Source organism: Prunus mume, linkage group LG3, assembly GCF_029339155.1.
Source record: "Prunus mume cultivar Tortuosa linkage group LG3, ASM2933915v1, whole genome shotgun sequence".
Taxonomy (NCBI): domain Eukaryota; kingdom Viridiplantae; phylum Streptophyta; class Magnoliopsida; order Rosales; family Rosaceae; genus Prunus; species Prunus mume.
In genome coordinates, this window is record NC_142700.1 from 28690328 (window position 1) to 28714704 (window position 24377).

General features: G+C 36.1%; 2 protein-coding genes across 6 annotated transcripts; both read left to right on the forward strand.

The window, feature by feature from the left end:
• Positions 1-759: 759 nt before the first annotated feature.
• On the forward strand, positions 760-14443 carry LOC148919325 (protein DGS1, mitochondrial-like). Of its 5 annotated transcripts, none has more exons than XR_016125363.1 (15): positions 760-1060; positions 2626-2740; positions 3136-3339; positions 3482-3619; positions 3765-3926; positions 4155-4349; positions 4835-4935; positions 5967-6056; positions 8206-8278; positions 8358-8386; positions 8485-8608; positions 9048-9158; positions 11073-11286; positions 12288-12388; positions 12562-12616. XR_016125363.1 is itself a non-coding variant. In XM_089048877.1 (15 exons), exons 1-15 carry the CDS (start codon positions 837-839, stop codon positions 14204-14206), a joined length of 1788 nt encoding a protein of 595 aa, XP_088905003.1. In that variant the 5' UTR covers positions 761-836; the 3' UTR covers positions 14207-14443. The 5 variants fall into 5 exon arrangements, 2 of the variants coding, with proteins under 2 accessions (XP_088905003.1, XP_088905002.1); XR_016125364.1 differs by having other exon boundaries at positions 11073-11241; XR_016125365.1 differs by having other exon boundaries at positions 11091-11286.
• A 5455-nt stretch (positions 14444-19898) lies between these two features.
• On the forward strand, positions 19899-22124 carry LOC103326899 (calmodulin-7). The gene is made up of 2 exons (XM_016793080.2): positions 19899-20067; positions 21414-22124. The coding sequence occupies exons 1-2, from the start codon at positions 19992-19994 to the stop codon at positions 21785-21787; spliced, it is 450 nt and encodes a 149-aa protein (XP_016648566.1). The 5' UTR covers positions 19899-19991; the 3' UTR covers positions 21788-22124.
• The last annotated feature ends 2253 nt before the right edge of the window (positions 22125-24377 follow it).

Here is a 24377-nt window from a genome sequence, read left to right on the forward strand (position 1 = left end):
GCATGCCGAGAAGTTGGTGCGGTGCGGTTTGGTTCGGCTAGCATCGATGGTAGAGGATTGAACTGAGATTGAGGGCTTAAAGACCACTTTGTGGGGAAAAAGAAGAAGATGCAACCAGTGGTGGGAGGAAGAAGAAAGAAGAAAAAATGGAGAGAGAACAGAAGAAAACGGTGGTTGAAAGAAGAATAGGAAAAGGAGAGTTCATGGGGGCAGGGAAACCTAACTTTTTTTAAAATATTTTTTTAATTCTTTAAGATTGTAATAAATATTACAATCATACAGACATTTCACAAGAAAGACGCATCAATCTAGTGGAATTTGGGCCTTGTGTCTGCACTCTCAACAGAGTTCAGCTCCCCATCAGTGCACTTTCTTCGAATTTTTAGACAATTTACAAGGAAGCGGTTTGGTTTGGGTTTCGACGGTTTAAAAAAATTCAAACCGGTTCAAATCGGTTCACTATCGGGTCGGCCAATTCTATCTGCCGATTTTAATAATTTTATTTAAAAAACTAGACCAACCCACCAAAACCGGTCCGGTTTTCGATATAAATGACCCCCTACTTTTAAGCCCCTACTGGAATGACTGGAATACTTATTTTTTGTGTGCGAATTCGTGTCTTTTTAAACGAATTTGTGTACAATATTGCCACTGCCAGGTCATGTCGGGTTGGGTGTTAACCCGGCTTCATTGAAATCGCGGTCCGGCCCGGTTCCTCAATGCCCGTGTATGATGTATGGGTCAAAGTTCAGCATTCGGTTTCATGCATTGTTCACTCTCTCTGCTACCGCTTGCAATATACAGTGAGAAGAAGGACAAAAAAAGCTTTCAAGGCAATGGAGGTACCTGCAGCTCCAGCAACTAATGGGAACGAAAACAAGGGCCTAAAAACCCTAATTTCGCTGTACTCCAGCTGTCTCTGGAACCGAGTAGTGGGCTTCGTCCCCTCTTCTGATTCCAATTTTCTCGGGAAAATTCCAATTTATTTTCGTGGCAGATCACGGAAACGCCGAGCATGTCTTCCCCTACCGCTGCCTTCTAATTCACTGCAATACTCTCCGTACGCTTCTCTCTGTCATTACTCTTTGTTTTGTTGTCAATTTTTAAGCCGTCTTTGGCTGCCAACGAAACTGACGGAGGGGGAATGTTTATATTTTTTTCCTTTTGTTGAAGTTATGAATTTTCTGCTTCTGTTTGCTGCAGAGATAGTGTATGCATGCATATATACAATTGAGAATCGACGGCATGGTTAATACCTTCTTTATGGCCTGTCCCTTGCTTTTTATGATGTTTTATTGGTTGCGAAACGTGGATTCATTTAAGAACAATGAAAATTAGCTCAGTTTTGTGAAATGCACTTTTTGATGTTACATATGAAGTTTACTTGTTATATTGGTTGGTGTTTTGATGCGCGTGGAAAATGTAGGTTTTTGAGTGTTTGTATTATTATATTTATACACATAAAGACATAATCATTTTTCAATGTTTAACAATTTCTGTGGTAGCTCTTATGCTACATGTTAACTGTGTGTGAATTGTGCTAGACGGGTGAATAGGACACACTAGGACTATTTGAAGAATCTTTCCGGTTATGCTTGGTTGATTTTATGTGCTAGAACTACCTCTTATGACTGCTTCATTTAACATGGTTGAAAAATTAAAACCCTAAATAATTTCTCGGTGCTCAGCCTAATTAAATTGCTAAGTCAGTCTGAGTTCAGCTATTTAGGCCTATGGATTGTAAATTGCATAAAAAATTGAATTACACTAGGTCACTCAACCGTAGCTAACAGTAAACGGCACAACATTTCAACACCACAAATTTAGACATGCACTGCAGAACATAGCATTTAGGTGGTCCAGTCCATTGCTTATGTCAACCCCAAACCCTTTGGGTTGAATTCGCTAATCCTCTAAGGCAATAACATGGTTTTGGTTTACTTCAAACCTCACAACCTTTTTGGCCATTTTTGTTTTTTCTGAAGGATGAGAGTCTGAGGTTTATGGTAGAGTTTTTTGTTATTATTATTATTTTTTTGCCAATTCTAAGTTAGGTTTTTAACAAATATAGTTTTGCAACATGTCATATTACAAATTGTGGGGCCTTTAGATGCGTGGTCCTGTGCATTTGCACCTAAACCACATGTAATAGCCATCAATTCACATTGGTGTCATCCAAGTTTACGGAGAACTCATTTACTGTTATTATTAATAATTTTTTTTTTCAAATTGGATTGCTGTTGTATGTCCATGCCTGCTGGTGTTGCTTTGGTTACAGTTTGTAGTTCCTTTGGTGTAGGTAGATGATGGTTATGGGTTTTGTTTTGTTTTTCATTTTGAGGGAAATGTTTTCCTTAGTGCCGCACAATGGCTTTTTGTTAATAAAGTCTTGTTTAGCATTAATAAAAATTATAAAAAAAAGTTTGCAGCCGCCTCGCAGTTGGCCCTCGTACTGAAACATGAAGCTTCAGTCAATGTCTGGCAATAATCATCGCCTTATTTATGATTCAAAATTCTTTTGATCATCCATATCATACTTAGTTGCCACACGAGAATTCCATTTTTTATGTGCTATTAGATCTTGTTAGATGAAAACTGTAAAAAGTTTGGTTCTTTAATATGCAGGGTAACAACAGAGGCATCTAGAGTTTGTGATGTTCTACATGATATTTTGGAGCACATCTTCTCCAATCTGCATAATATCCAGAAGAACATGCAGTTTTGGCAATCTAGGGCTGAGGTGAGAAATTTGTTATATTTTAATGAGCAACACAACTTTAGATTCTACTCTTGGTAGATTACTTGTCCACTTCACTGTACAGCGCTTCTTATGAAATAAAATTTAATCTTTTCATTGAAAAAAAGAGCTAGAAACAATGTTGAATAAGTACTATCTGGAAAGCAAAAGGAAAAAGATAAAAAGTCAAACCAAATGGTTTGATCTTTTGGATGTGTTTCGATGTAGGTTATGATACCTGTCATTATTTTTTATATTTCATGGTGTATGGTATTTTTTTCATTTATCTATTATATTTATTTATGTGTGTGTTTATGCTGGCTGTGTTTTTGAAGTATCCATACACACAGCTATAGATGTTATATACAAATAATACAAACAGACATTTCTGATTTCAGGGATCAAATGCTCAAAAAGTTAAATTTATGGTGCTTGAAAGAGGGCCACAAGCTTTTATTGAAGGAACAATTCAGCTGATACATGGATGCGTTGCTGAAGGTTCTTCTATAAAGAATATATGCCTCTCTGCATCTGCTCACATATCTGAAAGGATAGCTGTATTAACTAACTTAAGATGTTCCCTTGCCACATTTTTGGCCGAGGTTTGCTTTACCTTGTTAATGTATCATTTAATTTGAATATGGTCTCTAAACCCTGTCAGGAAAACTGCAGATTCTTACTTATTGTTTTCTTTTAAACATGTATATGTCGGAATATGATTTATGTCAATGGCCGTTTGTATAGGTTTACATGGAAATTGACAGGTTCGGCGAGGAGTTACTGAGAGATCCAGAGAATTCATTGCCCTCCTTATTAATTAGGATTAATGGCTTATTCTTCAAACTAGAGGCATCTGTTGGGCATCTGCATGCAATGCGGCAGGTAGCTTTTTGAACATCCTAGCTAAAGATTTTGTTGCAGTGGTAGTCTGACTTCTAAAATTATTTTACCATCTGGAATTCCAAAAGAAAGAAAAACAAGAAGGATGAAAAGACTATTGTAATATGTGAATTCAATTACCGTGCAGTGTGATTCGTCTGTCGAGGGCAGCTACTCAGTCCCGCTACTATTTGAGAAACTACCGGAGATAAATCAAGAAGGATCCCAGTGGACAGACTGTGAAATTAGGGATGCTATTAATCTGGTTTACCAAAATCTGGAGAAGCTGGATTCGTACTTGTCTTATATTGTAAGATCTTCTTCCATAATTTTGTTTTATCCAATTAAGTAACATTAGATTTTATTGGATAATAAATTAAAACTTGTACCTTTAACATCCTGAAGAAGTGTACAAGAGAAGATAGGTGACATGACTATCCAGCTTACTGCAGCAAACAAACCTTTCCATTTTGTTTCAATTTTTCTTTTCCTTCTGGTTCTTTATACTCTTTTTCTTTATTTTTTATTTTTGAGTTAGGTTGCAAAACATCGGAAACCAAGGAAAGTGACTCAATATTGGATCCGTTATACTTGTGGCGTGGTTGGCCTCTCAGTTTGTTCTATGTGGCTTATAGGACATAGTCGTCTGATGGGAAGCCCTGACATTGATAATTGGCTTCGTGAAGCGAGGGATTCAACCATCAGCTTCTTTAGCGATCATGTAGAGCAACCGGTATATTTATCCGACTTGTATCTTGCTTTTTGTTGCTATTGCTCTAAAAAATGTGTTATTTTCTTTGATTGGAAACGAAGGAAGCTATGGTGCCTTGCAACTTGCTTTGCTTTAGAAATTAACCTTGTTAAAAATCTCTTAGATGTTTAAATTTGCTTTGGGCATCTGTTTCTCCTTATTGTAGGAACACTACTGTTTCTGATGTTATTCTAGAGTGGAAAGCTGTAGTGTCATGAATATTTTTAGTTTGATAAACTAGATGTTGCCTGAATTAAATGTTCTCTAATCTATTCATGGTGGATTGCTTGTCCGTTTTACTGTACAGTGTCTCTTTTGAAATAAAATTTCGTCTTTTTGTTTTAAAAAAATAGCTGACATCTCATGATTAAAAGCTGACACTCAATTTTCACCGCAAACTTTGTGCATATTTATAGAACAGCTGAATATGTTAATGACCGAGTTATATTTTGACTCAATTTCCCCAGCTTCTGTCAATTAGAGATGAACTTTTTGAGACATTTAGGAAAAGGCACAGAGGAATGATGGATCTTGAAGAAGTGCAACTAACTTCTAACTCTCTACACAGGTTAATGTTCTTATCTCCCACTTCAATTCAAACTTATGTTTACGTGAACCTTGGATGGTAAATGTTATTCATGCAATTCATCTTTCTAAAATCACAAAAGTTGTCAGCATGAAGCTTGTGACTTATCAAGTTTTATATCAGTGGTTGGCAGTTTTCTCATTTTTTAGTGGAAGAAGTGGACGTTCAATTCATAACCTGAAATCTTTAGCCCAGATAAAAATGTAATCACTGTTGGGGTTGTGTATATTGAATAATGTGCATATTCAATATCCCAAATTTCTTTTTTTTCCCTTGGAGTTGGATCACTTTTCTTTTTGTGTTTTATGATAAGAAACATTAATCTTTATTGACAATAAAACACTACAACAAAAGTGAACAAGGAGTCCACTTCTAAAAGAAAACTAAGCATACTGACACTTCAATCCTAGGGGAAAACCCCAAAACAAAGACAGAATTCCAAAGAACTACAAAACATATGCTAAATTATGCCTTCCAATCTGAAAAAATGACAGAAAAAGATAACTCCCTAACTCTGAAGCTACAGATGCCCAAAAAGACGCCAAAAAACACTTCGGATCCCATAAGCACATCTCCCTAGAACTACACCTCCTTTTCTTTCCACCAAAAAAACTTCAAGCACAATAGTGCATTACACGATCCCGGAATGGACCAGCTTAAACCTGTCTTCTCACACAAGAAGCCACTGGAATGCACCAGCAAGGAAGTGTTTTCTTTTCTGAAGATATGTACTGGGTTTGCTGTTATCCTTTTTATTTTATTTTTATATCAATTGTTTTCATAAAAGGTAGAAGGGAATAATACTATATCCTACAATATACAAACAAAACTTTTGCCTTTGGAAATCACTAGTTTTGTGTCTCATTGATTTATCATTTATCATGTAGAACATTTAAAGTTGGTTTGTTTATCCTCTGACAGAAAAACGGATTTTGGTTTTCCATTGATGTTTTGCTCAAAGGTGTCATTTCCTTATATTTTAAATCTTACATTTCTATCTGCTTGATTTGCAGAATGTTGTTAGCTTTCAGTGAGCAGACGAAAGGTCAAAAGTTCCCAGAGAATGCACCGGATCAGGAAATGCTTGAAATAGTTATGGCCAGGTGGGTATTTCTATTCTGTTTGAATGTAGTTGCTTCTAGCAATATTTGGCGTCTGAGCCTCTCATTTGTTTTTTCTGCTATAAAATTTGGAATAATTTGATTACTTATGATTGAACCGTAGGATGCTATGGCCACCTTTATTGTTTGTTTGTTGAAGTTCATATGAATAGATCAATTATGTGGATTGGATGCTGTATTCAACTAAAAAGTCCACTTTAATTATACATAGTAATATAATCTAATCTACGAATTTGGTTGTCTTATTTTCAATTGTATTTGAGTTTGCGAAATTCCAGCTAAGCCTAAACCACTACTCTGCCTGGTGTGGAAAAGAATAGTGTAGAAACTCATTTATTATTTTGATTACAATCCATATGTTTCACCATTTGTATAATGTATAGTAGAGCTTTTCAGTCACTGGTAAGTTTTTTCTTTGGACATCTTATCCTTATTTAATTGCACAACATTCAAGTTTCCTTAAAAAAATAAAAATAAAAATAAAAATAAAATAAATAAATAAAAAAGGAAAAAAGGAAAAAAAATAAAAAAAATAAAAAATACATTCATGAAATTGAACCTTTGATTCTTGTGGGTGTATGCTTCTTGCAATGGATTTTCGATTTTTCTTGCCTGAAGAGAACTTGGAAGTGCTAGAGGTGGGAGCTGAATGTGCTTAGTGGCTTGGAGGAGGGAAATGTGCAGGGGGAGTGAGAAAGAAGGGGGAGATAAGAAAGAGAAAGAAGAGACAGAAGTAGAAGGCCATAGTCTAATGACATCAAAAAAGTGAGCATGTGCCCCACGTGCTCCATTTTTACTGTAAATTGAGCATATTTGACAGCAGGAACCATTTAAACACATGAAATGAAGTTTAGAGGGCAAAGTGGGTCAAATTGATATTAAGGGACCAAAGTGGGATGCAGGCGAAGGTCCACAGGGGCATTGCTAAGGATTTTCCCTTTATAGAATATGTCAACGGAAATGATGGTAAAATTTTCAAAAACAACGGAATTGATATAATAACAAAGAACTTCATACGAGACAATAGGAACTGCTAACCTAGGTAATAATGAAGAATTTGGAGCCACAAGGAGATCGTGACAAGGGGAGATACATTTCTATGCACTTCGGTAGTTGATGTTTTGTGTTGGTTGGTTGAAAGAGCAAAGGAGGGCTGACAATAGGAATGCTAAGAGTATAAATTTCTCCTTTGCAAATTTGCAGATAACACAATCTCTTTTCTCTGGTGTCGAGGGTGATGGAAGTGTTTATTGCTATATCTGGTTTGAAGATTAATAGAGCCAAGTGCTCAATTGCAGGGATACACATTGAAGAAGGAGAGGTTGAAGAGCTGGCATTGGCATTGGGATGTGAGGTGGGAAGGTGGCCTGTAAAGCATTTGGGGTTGCCCATTGGAGGGAATTCAAGAGAAGTAAATTTTTGGAGCACTGTAGTGGAAAAAGTGGAGAGAAGACTAGAGATTGGAGGGTTTCAATGGGGGAGGTTGACATTAATCCAATCAGTGTTGATCAGTTTTGCAATCTATTATCTATCCGTTGTTAAGATTCCTTGTAGTCTGGCAAAGAGATTGGAGGGTTTAATGAGCAATTTTTAGTGGGAAGGGGCGGTGGAAGGAAATAAGAAACTTGGTAAGATTGGATCTGGTGACACAATTTAAGGAAAAATAATAATTAGTGGTGGGAATTTTGGTAAAGAGAATGAAGCTTTGCTTGAGAAGTGGTTTTGAGATGCCAGACAGAGACAAATTTCCTTTGGTAAACTATAATTAGGAATAAGTATTGAATGCATGAAATTGGATGTGATCCCAAGATTGTGGCTAGAGGCTCAAGTGGATGCCCATGGACATCATCTCTAAAAGGCTGATTGCTGTCATTTGTTGTCAGTTTAATTTGTCACTAAAAAGCATTAAATTTTCATGTCAACATGTGATTTTATTTAAAATAGAATTGATTAAAGTTTCTGTTAAGGAATACTGTTGTTTACTCGACTTATTTTTTGAAGAAAAGAAAACTGTTAAACACACATGACAAGTACTGAAGTCTTGTTCTGATTTCCTATGTTTATATTTCTTTAGCAAATTCCATATCTTCAGAAGAAAATAATTGAGTTTGTTCAGTTTCTGAATGTATAGGTACGAAAAGGAACTTACACATCCTATTACAAACCTTCTTAACGGAGAGCTGGCTCGTGCTATGCTGATTCAGGTAGTTTCTCTATTACCTATAAGTAAAGTTACCACTGTTTATATTATTTCTCATGTTACAAATGCCTGGTGCCACACAGGTTCAGAAGCTAAAGCTGGATATTGAAACGTGAGTTTCTGATCATGCTGTCTCTGGTCAATAAGCGAGTTTTTAAGATACTCTATCGTATTTCATATTTCAGATACTAAAGATGATCTTATGAACAGGGCGATGCTTGAACTCAACCAGATTTTGAGGGCAAATGAGATCAATTTTGCTATTCTAGCTGCGTTACCGGCATTCTTCCTCTCCCTCGTTCTGATAATGTTAGTGCGTGCATGGTTCAAACAGGTAGGAGAGCTCTCTAAAGCCTTATTTATTTATTTATTTATTTATTTATAAATTTTAAATTTTATAAAATTATAAAAAATAAAAAAATAAAAAATAAAAAATAAAAACTATTGAAGGCAGCATCAGAACATAGCCTAACTGAAAAGCTTTCTAAAACACCTATAATTCACTTTTCTTCACAAAACTTCATTTTTGTCTCTGACATTCCTAATTCGGATGTTAAATTGTAATTTAGAAGTTTTAACTATTTAATTACAGGTGCATTCTTCATAGCATGTGCCAGATGGACTTTATGAAATAATATGAAAGCTAAAATCATCTGAAAATATTTAATTTTGTAATCCTGCGTAATGCATTTCAAATTATAATTATAACAAACGTATTCTTCTTCTCCCATTTGTATTAGTTGCTTAGTCTCATTTCTACTTTTGTAAATCAGGATACTAGAGCAGAAGGAAGGGGAAGAATTGCTCGGCTTCAGAGGAGGTTGCTTGTTGTGGAGGTTGAGAAAAAGATTATGCAGTATCGTACGTTTGTTGATCAAGGGATGGTGAGAGTTCAATTCTAAGCATCTCTTTTCTATTTTTCCTTGATGAAGAAAATTTTAATAGAAGAGCACCCAATATAGAACTTTAACCAAATATAGAACTTTACACAAATAAAATATAGAAAGGGGCAACATTTTTGTAGCATACAGTTCTCAAATGGAATTCATTTGTAACAGAGGAATTAGTTTCAACTGTTGTTTTTACTCATGCAATTTGGGATTATATGCATTAAGAAGAATTGCAAGGGTATACAGTATTGGCTGTCTTAAATTTTTTTTGTTTGAACTTATGCATGATATTGCATATTGAAGAAAATAAATAAGTAGTTTCCAAAAGATTCATGAACTCATAGAGAGTCATAAGGTGTAGATCTAACTGTGAACAAATCAAATAAGGAATAACAAAGTTACAAATATATATATATATATATATATATATATATCCCCTTCTATTGAGGGATCCCTCAAATAATTTTATTTGAGGGACGCCCATTAGAGTACTCTACAATTTTTTTCCCAATGATCCAAACCATCCATTTTTTAGGTATTCATTCATAGATCATCCTTACAAAAAATTAGACAAATCAGAAACCGTTTCGACATCCAATTGTGTTTTACAAAATCAATGAACACGATGCTTCAAGAAAGTACTAAAATTTCAATAACTCAATTGAGTGGTCAAATGATATCGGATTCAAGTGATTTTTTGTAGAGATGATCTTTGAATGAGTATCTACAAAATAGACGGTTTGGATTAGTGAAATACAATCCGGAGTGGGGCCTACAAGGGGTGTCCCTCAAATAAGCTTATTTGAGGGATCCCTCAATGGAAGCTCTCTGTATATATATATATATGAGATAAAGTCCCCTAAACCCTAAACCAGCATAGAAGAGATAGTTATCACCAAACCTATCCTGATAGTGATTGCCGCCAGAAAATCTTTAGTGAATGGAAAGATTACATGCGGTCAGCCAAAGTTGAAATTTTCTACCTTGATTTTATTGAAAGCCGTTATATGACTAGCGAGTTAAAAACTTCCCAGTTAGCCATTTGGCAAGATAACGTTGCTTAAAAAAAGGTGGTGACTCTCCTTATTTATTTGGAATCTGATGTATTTACCTTATCAGTGTTTATAAGCTCTTTTCTTCTTCTGTTTTTCTCTTTCTTTTTGTAATATATATATATATATATATATATATATTTGTTTGTTCTTGGATTGATGGTAAAATAATGTAATAATTTTAAATGAAAATCAATCTGGTACCTCATACACATACTTATTTTCTGGAAAAGTTTCACATTGACGTGTGACACACTTAGCTACAGCCTGAGTCACCTTTGTCATATTTTTAGTGGTATAAGTGACACACACTCGGTGGTGCAATAAACTAGTGTCATGTTTTGGACCACTCAGAAATGCAAACCATCTTGTCACGGCTAACTGTGGAGGACTATTATTCCTAATAGCTGCCTCCCTCAACCTTGGTCAATACTTACTGCTGGATTTCATGTTTACTTGTACCTCTTTTGACTGCATATGATGTCTAAAATTAAAATATATATATATATATATATATATATTTGTCTGATATGATACTTCTTTTGGATGCTTAAAAAGAATTGACTTGATTTACTTTGAAAGTCTGCCTAAAAAAACGTATCAAGTTGTTGTGTATTTTTAATCAAGAAAGCCACACATGATTATGATTTCATTAAATTCATTTATATATATGGTTACTTTTCCAGCAAACATACACTCATATATAGATTAATATCTATGTAAATCAGCAGATATAATTATACTGGCACATCATGCCTGCATTTTTAGAAGTTGACGTGTCTTCAGTTCATGTCTACATCAACATACGACATGAGTGTCTAGAAGTCAATAGGTGTATCTTGACTATATTTGGCAGTGTCCATGTCTAATGCAGGAGGTGGGGATGGTGGTGAGGTGGATGAATGTCCTCAGCAGGAGATGGTGTTGATGCTGATGGCACAACCTTACTACCATGACATGACAATGTTATGAGTTTCTATGGATGTGGAGGCAACTTTGTGGTGATGCAGATGTGGAACTAGGGGGTGTGGTTACATAATGCAACCTCACTCTTGGGAAACATGTATTCTGTATGGAGTGTGACACCATAGCTCCTTACCTGTTGTCTTTTTGGAAATCTTATCCCTACCAAGTTGTTTAGGATGGCCTCCCACTCTCCATGGCCTGTGATTGATGTAGGACATGGGTGAATCAAACTAATTCTAGGAAAGAAATCCAAAACCAAATAGAAAAGGAAATCAAATCTAAGTCTAATAAGATAAGTAAACCAAATCCTAGTCAAACAAGAAATCTATAGAAAACTTAGAAAACAAATTAAAAACGCAAAAATCATCCATTGCTCCAAAATTGCAGGATTGGAAGACCCAATTAAATAATTTCCTCTTCCATTCAACCTCCACCAGCTTATTTTCTTTTACATATTATTTTCTATATTTTCTTTTTCAAGTGAAAATATTTTTGTTTTGATCATTTTTATTTAATCTTAGTGAGCACAATGATTCTTGTTTTGTGATTAATTCTGATCCTAAGATTGACTTTTGTTTTTATTTTTCCTTGTTAGACATTTTTTGCCTGTGGTTTGTTTCTAAATCAGGGTTGTTGTTTGATCTGTATTTTTCATTGGTAATAATTATTTAATTTTGCAAATAACTTGAATGTTAACTTTATCTTTTTCCTAATATTATTAATCGCAGTGAGGTGGAGCGAATTGAGCTTTAAAATTTTAGACACATTTTGGGGTTAGAGTATGAAATGTTCCAACAGGGAGGGTAGGCCCCAAGATTGGTCGGGTGTTGGAGAAGGATAAATGAGCTGTTGCTATATTTGGCCGCATGATTATTTATTCATTCGCATGTTTCGTATATATTCTTTCTGATATCAACTTATTCCAGAATCATTATTGTTCCCCAATGATCTTAACTTTGTATTATTTTATGCTCTTCTGTTACTTTTCTTGAGATTCTGAAGAAACAAAACTGTGTTAAATTTTTTTATTTGTTGGAGAAAAAGAGGAAAATAAAGAATATGTCATCGACCCCAACTTAGTCTTGATACGTTTTTCACTTTACAGGAGAAAGATGCGCAGTGTGTGTACGGATTGCTGTTGTATAGTCTGGATCGCCTATACCATGCTGTCGAGAGACATGCAAAAGCAACCGGTGAATGGCAGTGGTTAGTTTCAGATCGCCATATTTACATACTATTACTGTATTTTAATGCTGTAATTTCTTGTGCTTTTTGATGAAAATCTTTGTTGCTTATTAATAGCTTGCTTGAGGGGTTGGGGGATTATTTTAAAGTAATTTTATTTGGAAAAATAGCTTACTTGTTATATCATGAAACAGGTTGAGTCAAGATATAATTGATTTGGGGAAGCCCAGCCTTCAAACTGAATATAAACTCAGAGTGACCTCACGCTTGGAACGAGTGTATGACTGTCTGCTTCCTTCATTGAAACGCCAGTAGGAATCTTTCCCTGTCCTTTTCCTCTGTAAATTGCACATTAGAAAATTTTGTGAACAAAATGATTATAGTTCTTTTTTCCTTTTTCTTTCTTCAATGACTAAAGTAGCAACATACATTAATTTTCAATGACTAGAAGATACTTGAGTAACAATATTTGTTTTGCTCTCTTTTTTGTGGCTTTGAATTTTTTTATTTTATTTTATTTTATTTATTTTTTCCGGACAAAGCTTTGAATTTGGCATGGTAACCTTGTTTTTCATTTGTGGTTAATGCCAATTGAAATGGTAAATCAATTTTATTTTGCGTCACATCAAAGCACAGTTGACAATCAATTCATTAGTGGTTGATTGACAACAACACTGTAGTAGAGGGTTTACTTATTTTGGCACCAGAACGTAGAGAATATAACTAGTGATAACTGCCATTTTGCCCCACCGAACTATTATGATGGTGTGTCAATTTTACCTCGCACATTCTGTTAGAGCAGTCCACTGCAGAAGCCCAGCTCGGGCAAGGCCCAAGTCTCACTAACGGAAGGGGCAAATTGTAAGGTTTCGTGACGTTGAGTATGTATTGGTAAATGTCCTCAAAATCGGGTATGAACTCATAAATGACCCTATAGGTTGGGAGGTTTTTTGTAGTTTGTTCGTAAAGTTAATCCCATGTGAATAGTAATTGCACTTGGGTTGTTATGACAATGGGTGGAAAAGGAACAAAAATATTGCTAGGGCATATATTATTAATGTGAACAGTAACCATCCTTACTTGCCTTTTCTCTTTGCCATGGCAAATGGGTGGAAGTGTTCTTAGGATCCAACAATTTACTGTTGACACCCAACTTTTTACCCAATTGGCGAGTTTGCAGAGGGAGGGGAAGGGATGGTTGTTAGCCATGTTGGGGTGCAGAAAAACTTGTGTGAACACGTGCTATCATCAGCTAGTTATGTTATGTCAAGTGAAAAAGTTATTACGCATGGCATGACGTGATTGGTCGAGGATAACAAAATAATGTTGTTCCCATTGCACAGAAGTGTTTCTCGTCAAGGTGTCATCCGCACCTGGGTTGGGTCTACTAGAGCGCGTGTATGTGGCATTGGTGTGGGGTCGGGTGGGTGTTTGTGTTTTGATCTTTTTCTTATTATATTTTATTCAATGGTAAAATGAGTTGAGTACAAAAAAAAAAAAAAAAAAAAAAAAAAAGAATGGGTAAATTTGATTTTAGTACTCTGAACTTCACAAAGTTTCAACCTTTACTACCGAATTTTTTATTTTTTTTTGGTGTCAACTTCATACTCGAACTTCGGTTTCCTTTCACTTTTATGCATCCGTGAGTTTTCCCATCAAGAAGTTTGTAAACTTATGATATTGTTGTAGATGAGAGTCATGAGACCACAAAAAATAATAAAACATGTCATTAAAAAACTATGAACCTTTAAACAAAAATTTAAAAGTAGGAAAAATCTCTCCATCTTCCTCTCTGTTGTCCTTACTCTCTCTTTGAATACTTTTTTTTTTCCCAGCTGAGGCTCGAGTTGAGCTTGGGTGTTCGGCGGGGAGAACCGTGGTGGGGCTCAACTGGACTCAAAGACGAAGAGAGCGAAGAGAAGGAAAGAGGGAGAGATGTTTTTAAATAATAATAATAATAATAATAAACTTTTAAACTTTAATTTTAAATTAATTTTTATCGTTACATGCGGCATAATATGAGTGAGTCCACATTGCTCATTCATTCCATGTCACAATTTAACAGACCTCTTGATGATAAGACTAATAGTGGATATGAATGTGGTAGGAAACCAAAGTTTTGGTACAAAGTTGATATTAAAAATAATTTATATTCACATTCGATTAAAGAGTATTGGAAAAAAGAAAAAAGTATCATATTTGTATTGTAACTCCAACTAAATGGGTTCTCTAACACATTCTACTTAGCTTTTCACAACCATGATATATTGTTCAACGTCACTCATGGTTTGTGAAAGGTTTTGTCCAACGTGATGTCACTGATCTAGACCAAGGTTGTACTCTTTTTTCCTTCACTAAGGTTTTGTCCCACTGGGTTTTCCTAGCAAAGGTTTTAATGAGACAACTAAGTCATTGTATGGTGGACATCCAAGGAGAAATGTTGTAAATACATGAGTTGGTGGATGACCACCATACCTCTTAGTTTTTGGATTCTACGTAACCTATGCACTAAATATTTGTAATTAGTGCTTATAACGTATAGGGTTAATTTCAGTTTGGTACCCTGTAGTTGTACCCTTAAGGCATATTAGTACCTATCTTTTTAATGTTAACAGTAATGTACCCCAAATTTAAAAAATCGTTTCAATGTGGTTCATGTTGGAGCAAGATTTCTTTCAAGAAGAAACACCACCACAATTATTGAGTGAGGTTTCCACGCTTCCTTGGTTGAAAGAGAACTTCGGATTACGTTACCGAGGTCGAATGGTGGAAATGGGGTGAGTACATGCAAAAGTCACTCCAACGCTCAAGTCAGTGTTTGTGCAGCGTACTCTTAGTGTTCGATTGAATTTCTCATACCTTTGCTGGAGGTCTAGCCGGGTTTTTATAGCACTTCGAGTTCTTGGGTTTAGCCCCACTTCCCTAGCTTTGCGCATCCCGTCATCCACTTCATGGTAATGGGATCAGATGACCGATTTGTGTCTCCCTTGCTCTGCACTTCTCTAGTGGGAGGGAAGTTCGATCATCCCACGTCTTTTAGTTGTGGCATATGGGTTAAGCCATGACACGTGAGATTTGGTCCCCACAATTCCGATGTTAGGTTGAGCATCAAAAAATCAGTTAAGTGATGACGTGGCACACGTGGGACCTATTGTTTTTACTTATGTGGACAAAAATAAAGTAAAAACAAAAATAAAAATAAAAGAAGAAAAAAAACCTCTTCATCTCCGTTTCTCGTTGCCCGCACCTTAGGCCTTACGGCTCCAAAGACCCCCGCCCACCCAGAATATGTTCCCCCTTCCCCATCCCCTTCCTCTTGATGCCTCCACTTTTCTCCTTCATGCCATTTGCAGTCATCACCTCTCCCCCTCTACCTTGGAATGTCGTCACCGCCAATTCCTCTCCACCACGGCCACCCTCCACACAAATTCCCTCAGCCTACCCAACAAAATCAATTTCCCCCCCATGATTTGTTGCCGCAGAATCTCACCCCACAAGTTTTAAATCTTTATCAGCAAAGTTTTTATGCTTTTGAGCAATTATGGGTATGCACAAATCGTAGGTTTGTGAGAAAATCATAGGATGCAACCCACTCCATTGCAAATCAAGTTGACACAAATCACTTATTTGAGCAGTTTCTTCTAAATCGCTCAAGGCCACCACACAATCCAGATTCCAGGCACAAATCAGATAAGCTAACAGAAATCATCTTCCTTGAAATCCAACACAACAAGACCACCTCCTAGTGCGAACGACAACGAGGGTTGCTTTGGATTGAGAGAGAGAGAGAGAGAGAGAGAGAGAGAGAGAGGATGTGTGGTTTAGGTTGGGTGGGGTTGAGGTTGGAGTGGTGGTTATGGTTTAGGTTAAAGTTGGGGGAGGAGGCGACAAGAGAGAAACGAAGATGAAGAGGTTTTTTCTCTTCTTTTATTTTTATTTTTGTATTTAATTCTTATTTTGTCCACATAAGCAAAAATAATAGGTCCCACGTGTGCCACGTCATCACCTAACGGCGGAACCACATTGCAGCGAATTTTCAAACTTAGGGTACGTTATTGTTAAAATTGAAAAGATAGGTACTAACATGTCTTAAGGGTACAACTACAGGGTACCAAACTGAAATTAACCATAACCTATATGTATATTGTAAATAATGGTATTCAATCTCCTAACCTGTAAGCCTATATATAGATGGCTCTACCAAATATGAAAGAAAAATATACATGGTGAAACTTTATCTTTAACACATCACTTCTCTCTACATTTTCTACCTTAGTTTTATAACACGTTGTTCAGCACAACGCTCCTCGTGGTATGTTTTCTTTCCCTGATTTCTTCATTTTATTATATAAGCTAGAGTCAATGTTAGAGTTTCTTTATACTCACCATCATATTTCACCATGCTTGTTTTAAAAAGCCAATGTTAGATATACCACATTTGCATACCACCTTATTTACAATATCTCTAATACAGGTGGAGCCCACCAATATGATGGCCAAACTCCATTAGAGAAGTGGTATACAAAGCGGTATATAAATGTATGATTAGCATTTTTGTTTTCTCAAATACATAAAAAAAAATATATATATTATAAATGGAGAAACGGTTCAAAAAGTCTTGGGAAATCAAAGGCCATTATTTTTACATTTTATATTGTTTTGAGGTCTTAGTTTGGTGGGACTATAGGTTAGAGCAACTCCAGCGGTTGCCTTTGCCTAGGCAGGAGTGAGCCCAAATTGCAGGTTGGCATTCCAACGGGCCTAAGTTGCCGGGCAGCAGTTGGGTCCTAGCAAAGGCTAGCCTAAAGGCAAAACAGCCATTTGTTGCTGAGTTCTTGGCGTCGACAATGAAAAAAATTAAAAAAAAAACTAAAAATTTCAGAATTTTTTAAATAAATATTTAGATTCACACCAAAACTTCATACAAATTCCTCTCGTCGTATCTCATATGAATAATAGTTGCCATGGCAATGGGTGAAAACACTACAAGCCTTTGCAAGGGATGTTACTATTCACATAAATAGTAACAGCCCTTGCTCTTTGCATTGGAAAATGGGTGAAAGTGCTCTTAATGTTCCATATTCCAATGCAAAAGCATTTGCTACAAATCCCTTTTTTTTAATTGATATAATACAGCTATATGTATTATTCTCGTAAAATATGGTTTTCACAATTGAATGGGAAAAGTATTTTTTTTCAATAATACGTACTCGTATTATAAGCATAGTGTTGAGGCCCAAAAATCCAAGGTTGGGCCCAAATAAATTCTCGGCCCAACATAATGCCTTATTAAGAAAAAGACTCGGTTCGGAGCATGCAAAATTCCTCATTCATGCTTGCACAAGCCACGACCACATGCCATGTAAATAAATATGCAATCTCTCACGCTAAGAGTTGAAATAAGCACTGACTCTACGAGCCAATGCTAATTACCCCATCAAGCATCATGCCTCTATTCAAGGACGATAAAATTAAAACACGCGATTGACATGTCATGCCAAGCGTGAAATTATTATTTCACACCCAACCACGCTACAAGCTTAAGTGGGCCCAAGCCACTCAAATGCCCGGGACTTACTTGAGTGGGTTGTGGTATGGATAGTAACAAGCTTTCATGAGGCCCATTGATGAGCCAAGAAATGGAAGTTTTGGGCTACTTGGGAGCCCCAAAACTCAAGCCCATTTCTTGAGCCCAAACACATGGGCTAGCATGAGAGAGAGAGAGAGAGAGAGAGAACATAACCCAATGCCTTTGAAAGAATACAATAGCTTGTTTAGAAAACCTTATGTTAATTAGAGCACCCAAACACTTTGTCAAAAACACTTCTAGCAGCTTGACGAAAACTCATTAGATCTTTGGAGATAACACGCTGATAACCCAACACTGTACATACAAGCCCAACCCAAAACCTTATAAAAAATCTGGCATTGTGCTCCATCCTTGCTAGGATTCCAAGACGGTCAAACAAGGAACCATGGCAGGAACCAGTGGAAATCCATGTGTGAGAGACGAATACCCATTGGACAAAGAACTCCTCCCATCTCTTTTTCCTTTGCAAGCTCCATCTTGAAAACCATGAGAGAAAGCAGGTGGCGCCTCCCCCTTCATGGGAAGGTCCAGCTGCGTCAAACTATTGGAACCACAAAGGGTTCCTTACCCATGCTCCTTGGATAGGAGAATTTCACCAAATTAGATCAAGTAGGAAGAAACGATGAAAAGGGAAAGGAAAAGTTAGATGAAATTAGGGTTCTTCAAGCCTATAAAAGAGAGCCTCATCTACCCAGAAAACCATCCACAGCCTAACCCATCTAGAGCTTGACCAAGCTTTGTCAAGCAACTGAAAATTCACTCAATCCATATCCAGAGAGCAAGCTTCCTCTCTTGCTTCCAAAACCCAGCAATTTCGAGCCCTATTCCTCCATGCTTCTTCTACCTAGCAAAATAACCATCAAAGGCTTGACCACGCTTTGTCAAACAAATTGGGAATTTTACTCAAGCCACCCAATTCTCTCCTTCGTTTGTTTTCCTCTTCCCTTAGGAAAGAAATCTATCTAATCTTCCTCTGTTCCACTTTAACCCTTTGTTCATTGTAAGAAACTCACGCTTATCTCTCTCTGTTCATGCTAAACTCATGATGGTTTTGCTCCCATGCCACAAGCTCCTCATGCTAAGTCATTAATCGATTTATCATGCTTATTTGGTGTTAGTGAGATGAACCTAAGAGTGTTTTTCTAAAGTCTCATCAGATTTTATAGAAACCCTTTTGGGAGTTTGGTTTCGAACTCAGGCTTTTGGGGAAATTTTGTTTGTTGTCTTCTTATACATTTAAGCCCATTCGTCAGGTTGCTAGAACAAAAACACCCCTACACATAGTCATGCAGAAGGATATGTATTATCAAACACTCTAAAATTGATTATTGCACAAACAACCTTTTGAGAAAAAGTTTACCAAACGCAAAACTATTTTCTTTCACAGTAAATTTGACAGCGATTATTTTCATAGCACATCAATATCAAACTGGCCCTAAGTTAGGGTTTTTTTTTTCAATTCTTAATTAGGAGTAAATTGGGGTTTTGTTTTAAAGGATGATATGTCCAGTTTAAATCATTTATATTAAATTTTAACGAGGTGACATTTATAGGACGAAAGTCAGTAGATCATGACAAAGAAAATCATAGCAGAGGATCTGGATCCCATGTGGAAAGTCTAAAGTTCAATTTTATGTTTTAAATTGAGCCAGAAAAATGATGTTCACTGTGTACCGATAACTCAGTATCTATATAGTAAAAAACTGTTTAGCCAATATTCACCTTCATTACCTTTTTTTTTACTTCACAGTGTTCTGTATGCACTCTTACGTTGCACACGTGCCTGATATTTTTGTTTTGTTTAGTTTTTAGTTTTTAGATTTAATTAATAGAGCAAAGCAAATTATAGGTTCAAAGAAAAGGAATACGTGCGGATGAGAGAGAATCAGATGCCGCTGGACCACCACTCTTCCTTTTGATATATAAAGCGTACCCGTCTCTCACATTTTTCCACATTGGGGACACATTTTATTTTCCTCTGTTTTTCCTTTGGACACTTTCTTTGTGATTTTCTCGCAAGCCAAACGCTCAACAATGGCCGATCAGCTCACCGACGACCAGATCTCAGAGTTCAAGGAGGCTTTCAGCCTCTTCGACAAGGACGGCGATGGTCTCTTTTCTCAGATCCCTCTTTTTGTCTCTCTTCCATAAGAATTTTTGTTTTCGTTTTTGTTCTCTGTACTTATGATGCTTAATTAATCTGTCATGTTTGGATCTAATGTTTTTCGCTTGTAAAAATTTGCGGTTGATCAAGGGTTTGTCAGCGATTGAATTGTTTTATGCTAGGAGCATGTTTTGATCGCTAGGACAAGGTCATTTTGTTAGATTTAATCTTCCAGCATGGTCGGGACTATTCTGGGTTGAATTTGATAGGTAGATGGCTTATGCAGTCTCATTCTTTCTTCGAACCATGTTTCCTCCCTTGTTTGGATAATTTATTCTATTTGGGAAAAACTGGGGTTTTGATTTAAGACATCTGTTATGGTTTTGGAGTTGCAGAAATAATTTTATGGTATTGGAATCGACACCACAATGTTATATGCTATACGTGAGAAAATAAAGAGATAATTTCATAAGAGATATGCTGTATGTTGCTGTCGTTTAAGAATAGATATCACCAAAGGATGCATTGTTTGATAGTTTTTTGGTGTTATGGCACTGCTTCATGTGTGGTTGGAAGCAATCTGTGAATATATTTTTGAACAAATTTTGGTATCAGTTCACAATTTACAGAAAATAACCTTTTCTTTGTTTTCAGTAACTTTTCTGATTTAGAAATCAGTGTAGATTGCTCTACAAGTCTACATTGTTTGACTATCGGTTCATACTTAGGGTTTTTGTGAAATCTGGAAGTACTATATTAGTGGTTGCATTCTCATAACATCATATGACATCCTTTTCTAGTTTTTACAATATTTAAGGGTCATGTGGCATCCTTTTCTAGATTTTACAGATCTTTAACAGTCCTGGAGTATTTTTTCTAGTTAAGAGTCAGTTGTTGGAAAGCATCTTGGTCATATTATTGATTTTTTTGGCTAATCCATTCGTTTCTCTTCTTTTGGAATGGGCAATTGTGAATTTATTTTGTCGTTTGCTCTATTCTTTCCTGACTGTTATTGTGATATTTGTTTTAGAAATACCAGGATCTGGATCATTGTTTTGCCTTTAATTTTTTGCCTTTAATTTTTTGCCTTCTACTTATATGTTGTTTTCAGTATTATTGAAATTGTGGTGTGTGGAAGGGTTGTTGAAATGGGATAGTTTGTGTATGTGTGTGTATTTTTTTCCTTCCAGTTTAGTGGTGTTTCTCTCAACAATAATAACTTTAATAATATATTAGAATGAATTTTAGGGAAACAAGTGGTTTGTTCATTTGTTAGTAGCCTGGTTATTATTCCCCACCCACCAATTTCTTAGCTGTAATCTGCTTAAACGTTTCTTTAAATTTTGATGTAGGTTGCATCACTACCAAGGAGCTTGGGACTGTCATGCGCTCACTTGGTCAGAACCCAACTGAAGCTGAGCTTCAGGATATGATCAATGAGGTTGATGCTGATGGGAATGGAACCATTGATTTCCCTGAGTTTCTTAACCTGATGGCCAGGAAGATGAAGGACACTGATTCTGAGGAGGAGCTCAAGGAAGCCTTCCGGGTGTTTGATAAGGACCAGAATGGCTTCATTTCTGCTGCTGAGCTTCGTCATGTTATGACAAATCTTGGTGAGAAGCTGACAGATGAGGAAGTGGATGAGATGATTCGTGAGGCTGATGTGGATGGTGATGGGCAGATCAACTACGAGGAGTTCGTCAAAGTCATGATGGCCAAGTGAGGATCAATTGACCAAAATCAAAAATTTGATATAAAAACGTAAAAGGGACTGGGCAGATAAGTTTAAAGAGATTTCCGTATCCCCTTAGGACATCTTCATTTGGTATTGCTAGCTTTTGGTTGGTTCATTGTCTCTTTTCTTGTATGCATTATTTGTGGTACTGTTCCTCTAGTATCTACTTGTTTGCTGTCTCTTAATAGTTCCTCTTTGGTAGTGTCCCTTACTTTTCATTGGTCTGTTCATTCTTCTTTTTGGTATCAATGACCTAGAACAATTGGGTGAATCTGATGTTTCTGCTTATGGGTGAGTATCATTGTTAATATTGCGAGTTTTAGTATCTCTGGTTAGTATGATCTTGTCATGCGTTTGTGCTCATTTGTTTCTGTTTGAAAATATAAAATTTGAATTGATAGCTTTCATTTCAAATATTCCTGTTTAAAAACCATGGTACACATTTGAATTGGCCATCAGTTTCATTGCCCGTTATATTTTTCCCTCAAGATGACCTGCTAAAGGGACCTAATGTGTTTGTATGCGAAGTTCCCCGTATTACTCTCTCTCTCTCTCTCTCTCTCTCTCTCTCTCTCTCTCTCTCTCTCTCTCTCTCTCTCTCCTGTTGATACAGAAGTTGCTGGAGGATGACGTTTGTATTCGTAACACGATGCCTTTTAAAGCCATAGTCTTGCCTTTGCGCGCGGCTTATAGACAAATCTTGATGATTTGAACCATATTATAAGGCTACATTTTCAGTGTGGTTTATGTGTTTTTTGGGTTGTGAAGATGCGATAGACTAGTTGTTTGTGCGCCCTTGCTGTTTGCTTTTCTGTTTATCATGTTTTATGGGAATACTATTTCGCACGCCAGTCTTGGAGTCTGAAATGCACAGGTGGATGAGTTTGAGTTCACCGTATGTGATTCAGTATACTAAATGCTAGACTTGGATGGAAGAAAGTATAAACGGAAATGAAATGTGAACCTACTTCTGATGAAACTTAACCAGTTACTCCATTTATGGCATGAAATTGTGTTTTATGTTTCGTTGATTGTATTTTTTAGGGACATTTTTAAAGTCTATCTGCAGTCTTAAGGTAAATGTTTTATTTTTCTGGAAAAAAAAAAATGCGGAAACACATAGTTTAAGGTCTGTTTTACAACCTTGTTTTATTTATTTATTGATAATTCTTTTATCTTTTAATTAAGGAAAAAAGGGAGAGATGTGGAAGAAGTGAGGGGTAAAGATGGCAAAACGGAAGTGAATTTCATATATTTTATCTCGTCTGTTGCTGACCTCTTATCATCTTTCGGTTCCTCTCTTTTTTCTTCGTTATCTTTGACTGAAAATTAAAAGCTAAAAATAGGAATATCTTTATAGTGGTGGGGATGCTTTCACCCATTGAAGATGGAGACCCTACGTACGAAAAATATTCGAAAGTCCGGTAATTTCTTTAAAGGCAATTTGGAATCTAGGAATAGTTTTTTTAAAGGGAAAAAGGTTTTGTTTTCGTTTTTAAAAAAAAATTATAAAAAATTATTTTTTTGGAGGTTTCTTTTCTCGCTATAAAGTTTTCTTTTGTGTGGCGCTTGTATACTGTGATTGTAAATAACTTGCATGAATTTGGGCGTGAGGCATATCCGATTGCGCTTGGGGAAGAATCAAAGAATCACTTGCTGATGCGTTTGATGTTTTTGCTGCTGATTCTTTTTGAGGAGTATTTTTCTCTTGTGCTTGCTGGATTTTGTTTATTTAGCTACCTACTAAACTACAAGTGAGCCAGCCAAGCAAGCCATCATACCAAAAGAGGTATATTGAAATGAAAACAATATCGCTTGCTTCCAAAAAGAAAAAAAGATAAGTGTTGTATATTGAAAAAACATTTTTAATTTTTTTAATTTTGTAGACGGTATCAGTTAAGCGACAGACAAGTTGTGATTAGGAAAATAGCTTTTAAATATTCCTAAGAGAATACAGACCAAGAAAATTAGTTGCCCTAAAAAGAAATTCTGAAATATTTGACATGACCTACCATTTTTATACCACGACCTTGTTTCGTTTCAATTACATGTTAAAGCTACCAACCAAGAGCGTAAAAGAAATGTTTTTGGTATTAGAAGATGCATGCATGCATGCTTCATGCATAAAGGATGGTCTTCTTGTTGGTAATGAATAACATCTTTAGGTCCGTTTGATAACGATTTCAATTTGTGTGCTAAAGTATGGAGGAACAAGAGGGAGAATGGAAGTGAGAAGATGATAGCGAGAATATGAGGGAGGAGTAACAAAATTAGCTAAAACTAAAAGCAGAAATCTATTTAAAATTGTTTCACTTTTGTTACTTCTTCCTCCCATCCTTCCCTCACATATTTTCTCACTTACTCACTCCTATTCACTTCATTTTTTTCCCAGACTCTAGACAAAAAAATGAAAACTAAAAACTAAAACTAAAACTAAAAACTAAAATTAAAATAATTCGAAACGGACCCTTAATTAATTATGTATTAAGCGTTCGTGAAGGTAAAGGTATTTAATTCTATTCAGAGACATTAGTGAAGTGAAGCTTATAGTCTTTTTATGTGTCTACTATTATTACAG